We start from the raw sequence: 14,904 nt of genomic DNA on the forward strand, positions 1-14,904 counted from the left end.
GTATCATGAAAGGATGTGACTACTAATCCCAATTAAACAAGAAGTCAGCACGTTCCACAGAATTAAAGGCTGAACTGCAATTCAGGAGAGAGGTGAGCTGCTTCTGCTTTTACTGGTGAGGTGCCATGCCACTTACAAAGGTCACATTGGCTAGGCTTCTCCTGCTTTTCAATCATCAATCTGATACTAGCTTGAGGGCCATCACTATGCCTCCTCTCAGATTTCTCAGTATATTGAGCCAAGGTAGCAAACACCACAAGCAATGTATTTTTACAGAATAAAGAGTGTATTTATGTGTATTATAGTTACATATTTAATATCTTTTCTTAATAAAGCCAACTATCGGGAGCTTCTACACAAACATAAACTTTAGATGTCTGGTATTAAATTTTCTAAAGATTTATATAAAGTCAGTTTAGGAGAGAGATGGAACAGAGAATGGCTGCTATAAACCATGTGATTCCCAAGAAGACCACACTTAATTACAGAAGAAAGGACTGTAAAGTGGATGTGGATGCCCTGGGACAACTGTATCAGGTAACATAATGCTGCAACAGTGAGTGTTTCTTGATGACTGCACAGTACATCAATGTGTGTCAAAGGGCAGTGCATAGGGTGCTTTCAGTCTACTATACATAGGAACAAGACCAGACTGACAGAGTACAACACTTTCAAGAGTACCTACATCATTAAAGGAGACAAAATCCCACTGATCTTGAACAAGGCTTAGATCATGCCATGGTCTCCATCTGATTGTCTCAATCCTTTTACTTGAAGCTGGGTCCATAAATGAATGAGTTGATTTGTACTGAGATTGGTCAGGTCAATATCCACATTTCCTGTTGGAGTCAAATGTGAGGGTTCTGTCCTGTGCTCCATTTCATTGTGGAGGCATACCCTTGAACTCCTTTGTTACATACTTCACCATTAAAGGTGCAGGAGTCTTCAGTAGAATATAATCTGCTGATTAGATCATGCTATGCCTGACAGAATCTATGGAAGAAATAGGATATTTTCACAGAAAACAACTCAGCAGACGTATGGGAATAAAGAAATGCCAGCCATTCATTAAGACTTTACCTGCTATGCCTAATTTTGCAGAGAGGTATGGAAAGAACTGAAAGGTTAAAAGGAAGGGCAACAAGTATAACTAGCTTAGTTCTTAAGTTCAGTAATGAATGGAAGCCATGAAAGTTATGGAAAGCCACAAAAAGTATTTATTGCAAAACAGGAACTTGCAGGTCTGATAATGTTGCCCCTCATAAGGATGAAATTCTAGAACAGATGTCCCACAGGAAAGCTACTGCAGGAAAGGACTTAATAGAGGGCATGAATGAAGTACTGTGCTTCTAGGAGCACAGGAATGAGCCCAGCCTCCTAGGACTTGTTTTTCAAAATGTGAGACTCTGTTTGAAGACGAAAATTAATTTCCAGTCAGATGGACCAGAATCAGTTACGATTTAGGGGAATGTTTGTTTTTTCCCCATGTGGTTGAGCAATGATTCAAATGGACTGACATTAATAGAAACAACCAGTGTGTACTTAAGAAGCAATTAGAGAATAGAACCAATAAACGCAGTTTGGTATGGGAGACGGGTATGTATACGCAACATGATATCTCATGTGACTAAAATTCATGTTCAAAAATATGACTTCTCTGTTTGTACTGATGTCAGGTGATCATTATATGAGGAAATATGCCTATTTGTTTTTTTGCCTCAATAAGCTGCACCACTGTTATAGTTTGTTTGGGTAGTATATATTCCTTTCAGTCATCAGCTGTGAAGATGATAAGTAATGGTCCTGCAGAAGGAAACCTGTTTCTGTTCTGATCTTAAAAAAAACAACCCAGTACATTCTACTTCTTTTGTCCTATTTTCTTTTCACCTTGCACACAGATCATGAGCCAGTACTCTCTTGTTCCATTAATGATGTTCCAGCTAAGTTCTTTCTCTCCTGTCTCACTTTCACAGTGGTGGTAATTGCTACTCCCATGCCAACACTACATTTTGTATATTCTGCAGGAGAAGTTGAAGCCACACTCCTGGATGTGGCCTAAATGAAGGGGTCACTGCAAAAAGTGTGGAGGCCATAACCCTTTTTCAGAACAGAAGTGACAGAGATGAACTCCACACTTACCCAGTGGCTCCCTTATCCTCACTGAGGGTCTCCATCCTTCTATAGAAGGGGCAGAGTTCTATGGCGTGAAGAGGAACCTCAGAATTGCAGAATGGCTGAGACTGGAAGGTATTTCTGGAGAATCACCTTGTTCAAATGCCCTGCTCAAGCAGGGCCACCTAGAGCGAGTTCCCCAGGACCGTGTTTAGGTGAGTGTCTCCTGGTCTGGAGACTACAACATTCTGGGGCAACATCCTGGGGCAACCAGTGCCAGTGCTCGGTCACTCTTACAGCAAAAAGTGTTTCCTGATGTTCAGAGGGAACTTCCCATGTTTCAGCTTGTGCTGTCACTAGGTACCACAGGAAAAGACCTGACTCCATCCTCTTTACATCTTCCGTTCAGGTATTTGTACATATTGATACGATCCCACTGAACCTGCTCTTCTCCAGGCTGAGCAGCCCCAGCTCTCTTAGCCTTTCCTTGCAGGAGAGGTGCTCCAGTCCTTTAACCATCTTCATGGCATTGTGCTGGACTCTCTCCAATGCCTCTACAGTTCTCTTGTACTGGGGAGCCCAGAACCGGACACAGCACTCTAGGTGTGGCCTCACCAGTGCTGAGCAGAGCAGCAGGATCACCTCTCTCCACCTGCTGTCATCGCTTTGCCTAATGCAGCCCGATAGCATTCACCTTCTTTACAGCAAGGGCACATGGTCAATTTAGTGCCCACCAGGTCCCACAGGCCCTTCTCTGCCAAGCTGCTTCCCAGCTGGTGGCTCCCAGCCTGTACCTGGGCTGTTCCTCCCTAAGGGCAGGGCTTTGTCCTTCCCCTCGCTTCAAACTGCCTCCACCGGGTGTCCCCGCTGCTACAGACCGCCTGTGCCCAGCCCGAGGGGCAGCGGGAGCTGCTGAAGCCCTCACCCGGGCGAGGAGAGCAGCCCGCAGGGGAGCCGAGGAAGACGCCGGGAGGACAGGGGAGCAGCGGCCCGCTGGGGACATCAGCCTGGGCTGCGGCTCCCGCGGCCGCCCCGTGCCCTCTCCACCATCCGCCACCGTTACCCCTCGCCCGCCTCTCCTCACCTCACCTCACCTCGCCGCGCCGCTGGGACAGCGACCGGCTCCCGGACCGCTCGGAGCCCCTGCCCCGCCACACGACGACACCGGCCGGGGGAGGGCCGAGGCACGGCGCGGAGCGGCGGCACCCCGCCTTGCCCCTCACACACACACACACACACACACACACACACACACACACACACACACAGGGCTGCTCGCAGGGCGCCCGCCCATGGCTGACAGGAGCCTTATCGAGGGCGACGAGCCCCTCCAGCGCCGGGAGGAGGCTCCGGAGTGGGGATACGAGGAAGGTGAGGAGCGGGCGGCGGCGGCGCTGCTGGGGACAAAGTTTCGCCGTGGCCGATGAAGGAGAGGAGGGGGTGGCCGTGACAGCTACTTGGGTAGCGGAGCAGGGGGGAATCGGCCTCCGGCCGCCCCGAGCGGGGAAACGCCTGCCCGCAGCGGGCGGCGGGTCCGTGGCCGCCGGCGGGAAGGCAGCGGGGGGCGGCGGAGGCGCAGCGCTGGCTCCGGTGGGCAGCAGCGGGGCGGGCCGGAGGGTCCGTCTGTCCCGGCGGCCGCCGGGTGTCCCCGTTAACATCCTTCTCTTGTGCCTCAGGAGTGGAGTGGGGGCTGATTTTTCCCGATGCTAATGGAGAGTACCAGTCGCCTATTAACCTGAACTCGAGAGAGGCTAAATACGACCCCTCGCTCCTGGAAGTGCGTCTGTCACCCAACTACGTAGTATGTCGTGACTGTGAAGTGATCAACGATGGGCATTCGATTCAGATTGCCCTGAAGTCAAAATCAGGTACAGTGAAACACGGCCTTTGCTCTCTCACTAAAGCTTGGGTTGCCTTGAGACCGGCTGCACTTGTGTCCTGGAGCTTGGGAACAGCAACTGCTCCCAGCAGCGTGTTCGACTTGGGCTGTGCTGGTAAGGGTGTTGCTGTTGACTTCAGTAGGAAAAGGAGCAAGCTTTGCAATGGGAGATGCAAGTTTCAGCACCGAACTCAGAATGATGGTCAGCCAGATTGCTTCAGAGCATGCCTAGAATTTCCTCTTATAGTGGTGTCGTCTAGTTCACTGGCACTAACAGCTGTCGACAGTCAGAAGCAGTCCAGACTACTGCTAAGACAGTGTGATGCCCAACTATTGTACAGCTGGAAAAATTTGGCCTTGGTCTGAAGACTGTGCAAGTTAAAATAACTTTTTTCATTGGTGTGAGTGGGTTCTGAATACTAACTGCAGAACTGGGCAGCTTAAGCTAGATACTCCAGTTATACATGCTTACAATATTGATGAAGAGCAGGTAGCAAAGCAGTCCTCATTCCTTAAAGAGTATTTTTTGGCATCATTCATCAAATAAGAATCAGAAGCAAATAATAAAAGAAACAATTCCCACTTAAGTGAAATTGCAGTGTCTCATTGAGATCTTTCATCTGGGTAAACTATTCTGTGTGAAGGAGACAGCTGTCAAGAAATTAGTGAGAAAAAAAGTCCATTGTGCTTTCCAGCACTGTGGTAGTTCTTACCATGTGTTTGGAAGAGCATCCAACTTATTCTAACCAATCTTAGCTAGTAACAGCCTTCTGGGGGCATTTAAACAGCTGAACATTGTCAAACCATGAGCTATTTGAACTTTTGTTTCCTTTGGAGATCCCAGTAGTCCTTGGAGCTACAGCTGTGCTGAGAGTGAGGGAGTCAGTTCAGTGTTATAATGATTTTTTTTAAGAGGAAGGTTTTGTTATTTTAATGATGGTGATGCTTTATTTTACATTTTCCTTTCTATGACAAATCCCATGTATTATTCTAACACAGAATATTTCTTTCCATAAAATTGCACAGATTTGCAATAGGACAGAAATTTTCTAGTCAGTTTTACTGCATTCTTCAGAAGCAGAGTTCTTTTCCCAGGGAGTAGGGGTCTCTCTGCAGGATCAGGGAGGTTCTTAAATTCTCCTGTAGAGGAAGTGAGAGTGACTGCAAACAACATGATCACTTGCATGCCACAATGCAACTCCTTGAACCCTACCTTCCCAAGGGCAGTTTGTAACTTAATGGGACCACCATACCAAAATGCATGTGCAAAACCATTAGAGACTTAGGAGAAGGAAGTGCTTCTTTTTAAACTTGAATGCAGTGTGATGCCAGACTGACGAGTCCCCAAATAGAAGAAAATGTGAGATAGAATAAAAGTTTACGACAGAGGTATGGAATTACGATTTGGGAAATCTTGTTTTCAGCTTTTCCTTGGATTCCATGTTCCATAATGTCTCATTCTCCATTTGTAAACTGGGGATAATTTTTCTATTTCTTTGAGGGGGAAGACAATGTTTGTTATCCCGACCAAGAAGACTAAAGAGTTAATAAGCTCTGTTTGACCTAGTATTGTGGCCAATTTTCAGGGATTGCGGAAACTCCTGCAGCTTCTTTTCCTCACAGGGGATCTCTGATGACAAATCCTTTTAGCCAGATTATTTTAATGGGAACTGTTGAGCACTAAATGCTTTTGAAACTCTGTCCAATTAATGTGCAAGAGATCCTCATCTATTGTAATGCTAACAGTCAACAGAAAACTTTGTGGAAAAAATAAACTGATTAAGATACATATTAAAAATCAATTTGTCATTACTGGTGATTGATTTTATCCTTTAATTCAGGACACACAGTCCATCTGGTATTCCCGAATCCATCTAATTATTTAATTGCAAACATTTTTGCAGGCTGCTTCCAGTTTAATCATCATACATGTGTTATGCATTAGGTGGAAGAAGCATGACCAACTGTGTAATGGAATTGTGTGCTGAAAAATACTTTAGAGAATATTCTACTAACAAAGAACCTTCTCCTAAGCCAGCAGTGGATTGCACAGTGGATGATAGTTTCAGAATAATTTTCTACTGAGGTTCAAAAATTGCTGAAAGGCAAAGTGAAGTTAAACATGTTTCATACATTGACAAGGATCAAGATTGGAGGAGAGGCAAAGGAGAGATAAACATGCTTCATGCATTGAAATACATTTATTGTGGGATCAGTATTATAACTTAAGACTCACAAATAAACCCTTTGAAGCTCCTGGAGTTCCAGAACTGCATCATATAGAGAATATTTATTCTGGTTGCACTGTCTCTAAGAACAATATTTTAAAACAGAAAAAATGCTCCATTGTCCTAAGAAAAAACACTAATGAATATCATGTTTCTTTTTATTTGTTCAGATTTCTCTAAATACTTCAGTTTGTTCTTTCCCTCAGTGTTCACCAGATCTGTAGTTTTTCCCTATAGGATATAGGTACCAATACAATACAGACATAGCAAGTTTAATCTGGATCTATAACTACATTTGTAGCTGCTTAAATTAGTTATGAAGAATTATTAAAGGAGGATTAATTGGAATATTATACTTGTTTCTCCAATGTAATTGCTTATAAAACCTGTAACTGATCAGTTTTCTTTTAGTTTTTTTATAGTTCTGTACATTTGTTTTTGTGTTTGTACAGTTGCAATATGTTTTCATTGTTAAATTATGTTTTAGTCATATACTGTGCCTTGTGCTCTAAACTAAGGCTGTTTAGTTTGCATGTCAAAAGAACTTTATATTATGAAACTTTAATTCCCTAAAGCTGTAAGTTATGCAATTAACTAATCTGTATCAATCATCTGAGACTGTAAAAGATTCATTCAAAGTCTATGAAATGTAAGCTATAATTTAATGGATTCTGGGGAAGACTGTGAATGCCCTCAAGTAAAATCCACCCTTGACTAGGAGCCAATATTCAGTGATTTCCGGGGGAAGTTCCCTACAGCTTGTGGAATAATATTTGGTCTGAAGCAGATTCAGAAATGCTAGGGCAAAAGGTTCCATTGATTAATTCCAGAGTAGATTTGGCCTCACAAGGTGCAGTTGCTTGCGTTTGCTACTTATGGTGGAAGTCTGTTAATGCAAAAGTATCAAGCTACTAAATATTTTTTTTGGTGTGTATGTGTGTATGTGTAGCAGTTGTGGGCAGATGTTTTTTTAAGAAATACCAGATGTTTAAAAAACTGAAGTAAAAAAAACCAAACAAACAAACCAAACCATGGCTACCTAGAAGCTGTTTTTAAGTAAATGAGCTATGTTGTTGCTACTGTGTGCAGATTAATTATATTTGGATAAGGAAGCATTCTGTATCTCAGAGGCTTGATAGGTGGTATATGACTGAGAACCTTTGCCTACCAAAATATTGGCAATCAAAGGTTTTCTACCAGTTTCTGTGGCTGATAGCAAATACAGGTGATGGAGATTAAGCATTTGGACAAGTTGAAGGTACTTACCAGTTCAGTTTAGAGCCCCTGCCATCTGTTTAGAGCACACAGGTACTGTCTTGATAAGAGCAATAAACATATTTCCTGTTCTGACTGATAAAGGTACAATGTTTTGTATTTTGTGTTATGACCAGCTGTTCTACCTCATAAAACAAAGAGTGCAGCATGACAGCAATTACACTGTTGGTTGCAACTGCCTGAATTGAGGTTCTCTACTGGCACAGTATTTCAAAAGTGAGGATATCAACTCTGTCAACTTTACTCTTCCCCTCTCTAGTACTGCTGATAATAAAGAAGCTTGCAGCAATTTCCGCATTGTATTTGGAAAATATATTCAGTGGCTTCTCTGCTTTGAAAACCAAGTTCCTTACCATTTGTCTTCTCTCCAAGTGTTAATAGGGGGACCATTACCTCGAGGACATGAGTTTGAACTACATGATGTTCGATTTCACTGGGGGAGAGAAAATCAGCGTGGTTCGGAACACACAGTTAATTTTAAGGCATTTCCCATGGAGGTAAGAGTGGCATTGCATTGCAATACAACAGCTAAATGCAAAAGATTTTTCTTTCATTACCTGAATTCCTGGTAGTTGAAAAGAGTTTCTTTTAGCTCCCCCTTTTATTGCTTTATATTTCCACAACAAAGCTATCTTGCTGAGGTGTGCTTTAGTGCAGGTAAATTAGGACATGCATCTGGAATAGAATGCCTCCAGCACTCATCAGATTGTATGATTAATTGGTCATAAAGTTAACTTGCAGAATTATTAACTTCTGTCTTTATAATATTAGTGTTCTAACAAGATCTGCCATTTCAACACTTCCTGTGTCACCTTGACTAATAGCTATAGATGGGGGAACTAGCCACTGGAAATATTTCCATAGTGAATAATAACAACCTAGGTAAATTTGGAGTAAGTGCAGAGCAATTTGTTCATGAAATAGCATTACATACCTGAAATTTGAAGATTATGGGGTATTCTTGGGTATGTTCCATTATAACTCAATGAATTACAAAATTAGGAACACAGCAAAGTGATAATGCAGTCTGAAAAATCTGTTCGTGAGGTGTCATTTTGGGCTCCTGGGCAACCCAGGGCCCTATTTCTCCTGCCCTCCAGCAGCCATCTATCATATTACTTCACATCGCACTGTCCCATTGCTTACAGTTGTCATGGAATGACTTGGAGTTCCTTAGACTCTGGGCTGCAAGATTTGATACCAGCCGCATTGTTTGGTGACTTTAGCTTTGCATCTTTTATTTCATTTGTTGTGCACTATTGATTTTAAAGAAACTCAAGTTTTTCTCAGAGTTCTATGAATTATCTTTGCTTTATTTATCTATCATAATACCCCAGGAACCTGAAACTCTGTTTGCTTTTTCTCTGTGTTGTTCAGTGCTAGAAATTTGTTACTGTAGCATTATATTCACAGGTGCCAGACTGGAATAAAACTGCTATATGGAAAAGGATATAAAAAGTATTAGAGCAGCTATTGGAGAGCTAAGTGTAAAAAGCCTGTGGACTTACACCATCAACTTAATTCTTAGGATTGTTCAGGTGCTTTCTTTAAGAGTTGTGGGTCAGTGCATGATCTCTGCTGTTTGCTATTTTGCACTGGTCCATCACACCCCCCATATATAAAAACACTCACAGGGGCTTTGCAGGTTGAATTGAGGCAGATCATGGAATCATAGGATCATTTAGGTTGGAAAACACCATTAAGATTATCAAGTCCAACCGTTAACCTAGCACTGCCAAGTCCACCACAAAGCCATGGCCACATCTGCATGTGGATCCACTTTGCATGTTGATTTCAGCACATTATAGTAATGCAGGAGAATTACTTGAATGGGGAAGACTTATCAACAAAAGAGAAAGCAGAAGATTCATATCTTCATCTTGGTTACCTGGCATATTATATACAACATGATTTTTTATGGGCATTAAGACCTTCAGGGTACTGCAGTGTTCTCCTGAGGCAGGAAGTAGTTTGCTTGTTATGAAACAGCTCTGCATAGTGCTTTTCCTCAAGGCTGATCCAACATGTGGTGATCAAGAAATATTGACATAAACTATGTTGAGATCTGTACTTGGGAGTCTGTCAGGGACTCCTGTATCCTTGTTTATTAAGGATCACTTCTCAAACAGCCTTGGTGGTGTGTGGGAAAAGTCTGTTGATAGTCTATAGAAACACCAGAACTCTACTCCAGACCAGTCCAGAGAAAAGTATACTTGACCCAGAGATGTAAAACAACAAACTTAGTCAGTCATGAAGGGATTTCGTTTTTCACCTACTGCAAAAGCAGCACAGCAGCTGCACAAACAGAATTCTGGCAGAGTTGAAGAACATCACCTGGCAGTAAGCAAGCTGGTGTTATCCCATCTCTTGTATCAAAGCATCTCTCAGCTAGGTTGATCTCTCAGAAATAATTACTGAGGCAAAAATTCTGTAGCAGAAAAAACCCCTAACTCATCCTCTGAATACAGTGTGAATGTTTAATTTTTCAAACAGATCCTTATGCAGGTTAATTCTTCTGGCAGAAAATGACAGCATAGCATGCCATATCCAAGGTCAGTTGCACACAGGTGTACTGGCTGAGCCAGTTCATCACCTTCTGCCTTGTGCTGCAAGGAAGTGCAGGGCAGTTTGTTTGACAGATGAGCTGCAGTTCCTTCTGCTATATGCACAAAGAGCTGCTATATTAAATTGTCCAAATCAAATATTATACTTGAGCAATAATTAAACATGTGCTTGTGACCACTGTAAATGTTTATGAAGTCTGAGACTCCAGAATGGAAGATTTTCTGTTTCCATTCCAGAGATTTCCCCATCTAGGTTTTTATTTTTATTTTTTTTTTTGGTGAAGAGCAATCATTTTGAGCAAGGGACCAGGAAATCTTACTTTCTTAACTGCTAACGTTACCATTGATCTATATATTTGTTGGAAAGCACCATATTCTGAACACATGTTGGGCTTGATTTTCACTGGGTTTGTTAGTTACTGAATATAGTGATGAGTGCCTATTTTTGCTATATACAAGCAGTCTGTTGTAGTCTATGCTTTTGTCCAGTACTAAATACAAAATAAACTGACAGTTGTTTGTGCACAGATGTATGCCTAGAAATATGTTGAGCACCAAGTGCATAAGTTTGGATCTTCTGCCAGTGGAGTAAATGTAGTAGGTTGTTTTCCTAAAAAAATAGAAATGATTTACAAAGCAAATGATAAGGATTTTCAATTCTCCTCTCTTTGTGGGAGGAGCACAAGTCAAAGGGATAAGCAATATCTTGAAAACATAAGTGCTTGGTTTAAGTGGGTACATTAACAGCGCAACAATCTAGCCCCAGATTATATACTCCATTATGCTGTTATAAAACCTGAGCAGTTCTACGTAATCCAACTTTGAGTTTGAAGAGATCTATATGAGGTGAGTGTCTAAGACTATTTATTGACTGGAGCAGCAGTCTGTTTTTTTAGGACTGAAGACTGTAAAGCTTTATTTTAGTACATTGGACCAAATAGTTGTGGAACAGCTTCAGATAATCAGTGTGATGATCTTCGTAAAGGATGACTAAAAAAGAGTGTTGTTTTTCAAAGTTTGGAAGCTCACTCTTGAATTACTTCCTTAGTCTCTTCATTTTTGATACCATAACTACTTTTTGAAAAATTAAGCAATATCCTGTATTACTTGGGTAATATCCTGTGTCTTTTAATGCAATAATCTATTATTTCTTTCTAGACAGCTGGGGCCTTTGCATGTGGTTAGTATATATAGGTTTATGGTGAAATGTGTTAGACTACTAAGCTTATGTAATCTCTGGAACAGCTCCTTGAAATAAGTCACACTGTCAAAAAATGTTGTTCATGTGTCTTGGAGGTTGAGTTTATTGTTATTTTTATTATTATAAGAAGTTCAGCAAAGATGTGTTTCCACCTTTCTTGACTGAAGAAACCAGTGTTGACAGTAATAAGCTGGTGTTACCATTTTCACTAAAACATCTGTGTTTGCAGTCATTCAGTAGGACAGGACAAAACAATAAATAATTATCAAAGATAAATACTGTAACATAGAACCATAGAACAGTTAGGGTTGGAAAGGACCTTAAGATCATCTAGCTCCAACCTCCCTGCCATGGCCAGGGACACCTCACACTAAACTATGTCACCCAAGGCTTCATCCAACCTGGCCTTGAACATTGCCAGGGATGGAGCATTCACAACCTCCCTGGGCAACCCATTCCAGTGCCTCACCACCCTCACAGTAAAGGATTTCTTCCTTATATCCAGTCTAAACCTCTGCTGTTTAAGTTTTAACCCATTACCCCTTTGTCCTATCACTACATTCCCTAATGAATAGTCCCTCTCCAGCATCCCTATAGGCCTCTTTCAGATACTGGAAGGCTGCTATGAGGTCTCCACGCAGCCTTCTCTTCTCCGGGCTGAGCAGCCCCAACTTTCTCAGCCTGTCTTCATACGCAAGGTATCTTTTCAAACAAAGGAAAGCAGAGAGCTGTGCATATTGATACAATACTCCTCTCTCTGTTCCATTAAAACAAAAGCATGAAGGCCATTCTTGCCTTTGGCCAGAAATTGGAAGGAGATATTTGTGCAGATTTCTCCCAAAACCTTCCTTACCAAGTACTTCTACTGCAGATAAGCAGTTTTACTTTGCCTTTTGGCATTGCTTGTGCTAAAGATTTAGTAATCGTCTTAACACTGAGAGACTCTTTCTTGCCAGCAAATGGAAGAAGGTATCAAAGATTAGATTGTGCTTTACAGCATATATTTTCACAAAAAAGTAAAATCCACAGTTATACGTATGATTTACCTGAACGTGTTTTAATGTGTAAGAAAGATACAAATTGTTTGACATCAGGAAGGAGAAAATGGATTACCCAGGGAACTACAGACCAGTCAGTCCCACCTCTGTGCCTGGTAAAATCTTGGAGCACATTCTCCTGGAAAGCATGCTAAGGCACATGAAAAACAACAAGGTGCTTGGTGACAGCCAGCATGGCTTCACTAAGGAGAAATCCTGCCTGACCAATTTGGTGGCCTTCTATGATGGGGCTACAGAACTGATGGATAGGGGTGGAGCAGTTGATGTCATCTACCTGGACTTGTGCAAAGTGTTCAACACTGTCCCACATGACATCCTTGTCTCTAAATTGGAGAGACATCAATTTGATAGGTGGACCACTCAGTGGATAAAGAACTGGCTGGATGTGCACATGCAAAGAATTGTGGTCAACAGCTCAATGTCCAGCTGGAGATCTGTAACAAGTGGTGTCCCTCAGGGATCGGTGTTGGGACTGGTCTTGTTCAACATCTTTGTTGGTGACATGGACAGTGGGATTGAGTGTGCTCTCAGCAAGTTTGCTGATGACACCAAGCTGTGTGGTTCTGTTGATATGTTGGAGGGAAGGAATGCCATCCAGAGGGACCTTGCCACACTTGTGAGGTGGGCTGATGCCAACTTCATGAAGTTTAACCATGCCAAGTGCAAGGTCCTACACCTGGGTTGGAGCAATCCCAGTCACAGCTACAGGTTGGGCAGAGAAGAGATGCAGAGCAGCCCTGTGGAGAAGGACTTGGGGGTGTTGGTTGATGAGAAAATGAACATGAGTCGGCTTCAGTGTCTGATCGCAGCCCAGAAAGCCAACTGTATCCTGGGCTGCATCAAAAGGAGCATGACCAGCAGGTCGAAGGAGGTGATCCTGCCCCTCTGCTCTGCTCTTGTGATACCTCACCTGGAGTATTGTGTGCAGTTCTGGTGTCCTCAACATAAAAAGGACATGGAACTGTTGTAACAAGTCCAGAGGAGGGCCACGAGGATGATCAGGGGACTGGAGAACCTGCTGTATGAAGATAGGCTGAGAAAGTTGGGGCTGTTCAGCCTGGAGAAGAGAAGGCTGCATGGAGACCTCATAGCAGCCTTCCAGTATCTGAAGGGGGCCTACAGGGATGCTGGTGAGGGACTATTCATTAAGGACTGTAGTGATAGGACAAGGGATAGCGGGTTGAAACTTCAACAGGGGAAGTTTAGATTGGATATAAGGAAGAAATTCTTTACTGTGAGGGTGGTGAGGTACTGGAATGGGTTGCCCAGGGAGGTTGTGAATGCTCCATCCCTGGCAGTGTTCAAGGCCAGGTTGGACGGAGCCTTGGGTGATATGGTTTAGTGTGAGGTGTCCCTGGCCGTGGCAGGGGGGTTGGAGCTAGATGATCTTAAGGTTCTTTCCAATTCTAACTATTCTACGATTCTATGATCTTTATTCTTCTCCTTCATGCCAGGAGCATGGATTTTAGAAGGGAGAACAAAGAAAGAGCTAATGAAATGCTGACTCTCTCCCTTACCTTTGATGTATAATGGAGATAGAAGGGAATAAAATAGCAAATTACTGCTATTAATTTTTATTGTTAGCAAAGTTAAAGCAGGGGCAGCAAAAAATGGAGAACCACTGTACTCAATCTCTGTATCAACACAGCATACTATAGTGCAAGGCCAAATCAATTTATAGTCAAAAAGACACGAAAGCAGAAGAAAGTGAACCATATGATGGCATCAATGCTGTTTTATGGAAAAAGCCCCAAACGAAACCAAAAAGGTTTTCACTGCTTCTGAAGTGAAGGGAAGCAAGGAAAATTTTGCCTTACAGGCGTCTCTTCCTCTTAGTTACTCAAGTGCTGGTGTGACCAAAGGCACAATCTGACCATAAGGGCACAATCTAACCATAAGGGAATTTCCAGGCCACTGCTCTGAAATAAAAATGTATCTGAGAAAATAAAAGGGTTCTTTTCACTGCTTGCACTATAAGCGGGAGGATAAATTCTCTGTAATCCATCCTCTTTAAAATGTAGGATTATATTAGCTGTGAACCATGTGAAAGCTCTCAGTAGAAGAGGATTGGCAGTAAATCATTCCCATTTCCAAGATGTGTAGGAAGATTAAAAACTGTATTATAGTCTGTCCTATAGTTTTTGAGTAGAACAGAAGAAAATCTAGTTGCCTGAGGGACCAGAATCAGTTCTGTACAGTAGAAAAAGATGTTCCCTTCAGTTGTGTAATGAACAGCAGACTAATTCATTCTGTAGACTGTTTCAGAGCTGCTGAAATACCTGCTGCAATGAAGTTAAATAGAATGCAACAAACATATCCTACCCTCAGTCTGATTTAAACCTTTAAGTTTCCCTTTGTTCACATGAAGCAGTGCCTGCCTAAGGATCTCATCTAACAGAGTTATAGCTTTAGGGCTTCAGGTTAGACTGTTAACATTACGCTTATCTACCTAAAATATTTGGTTTGGAGTTTTCTCTGAGCCTGACTCTGAAATCAGATATCTGCACACTGTGCATCCCCTCTCTGGTCTTTCTTGAGAGGAAATGTCACGCTTTCAACATGGAAATGTATTCTTTGCCAACTTCTA

General features: G+C 42.4%; 1 protein-coding gene across 1 annotated transcript in view; it reads left to right on the forward strand.

Annotated features, from left to right (window-relative positions):
- Positions 1-3,404: 3,404 nt before the first annotated feature.
- Positions 3,405-14,904, forward strand: part of CA8 (carbonic anhydrase 8) — a 49,798-nt gene continuing 38,298 nt past the window's right edge. The window contains exons 1-3 of the mRNA XM_005152521.3: positions 3,405-3,483; positions 3,789-3,980; positions 7,867-7,991. Coding sequence (XP_005152578.1) covers positions 3,405-3,483; positions 3,789-3,980; positions 7,867-7,991 — 396 coding nt within the window. The remainder of the gene's footprint in view (positions 3,484-3,788; positions 3,981-7,866; positions 7,992-14,904) is intronic.

The sequence above is a fragment of the Melopsittacus undulatus genome, chromosome 1 (assembly GCF_012275295.1).
Source record: "Melopsittacus undulatus isolate bMelUnd1 chromosome 1, bMelUnd1.mat.Z, whole genome shotgun sequence".
In the NCBI taxonomy this organism is placed as follows: Eukaryota; Metazoa; Chordata; class Aves; order Psittaciformes; family Psittaculidae; genus Melopsittacus; species Melopsittacus undulatus.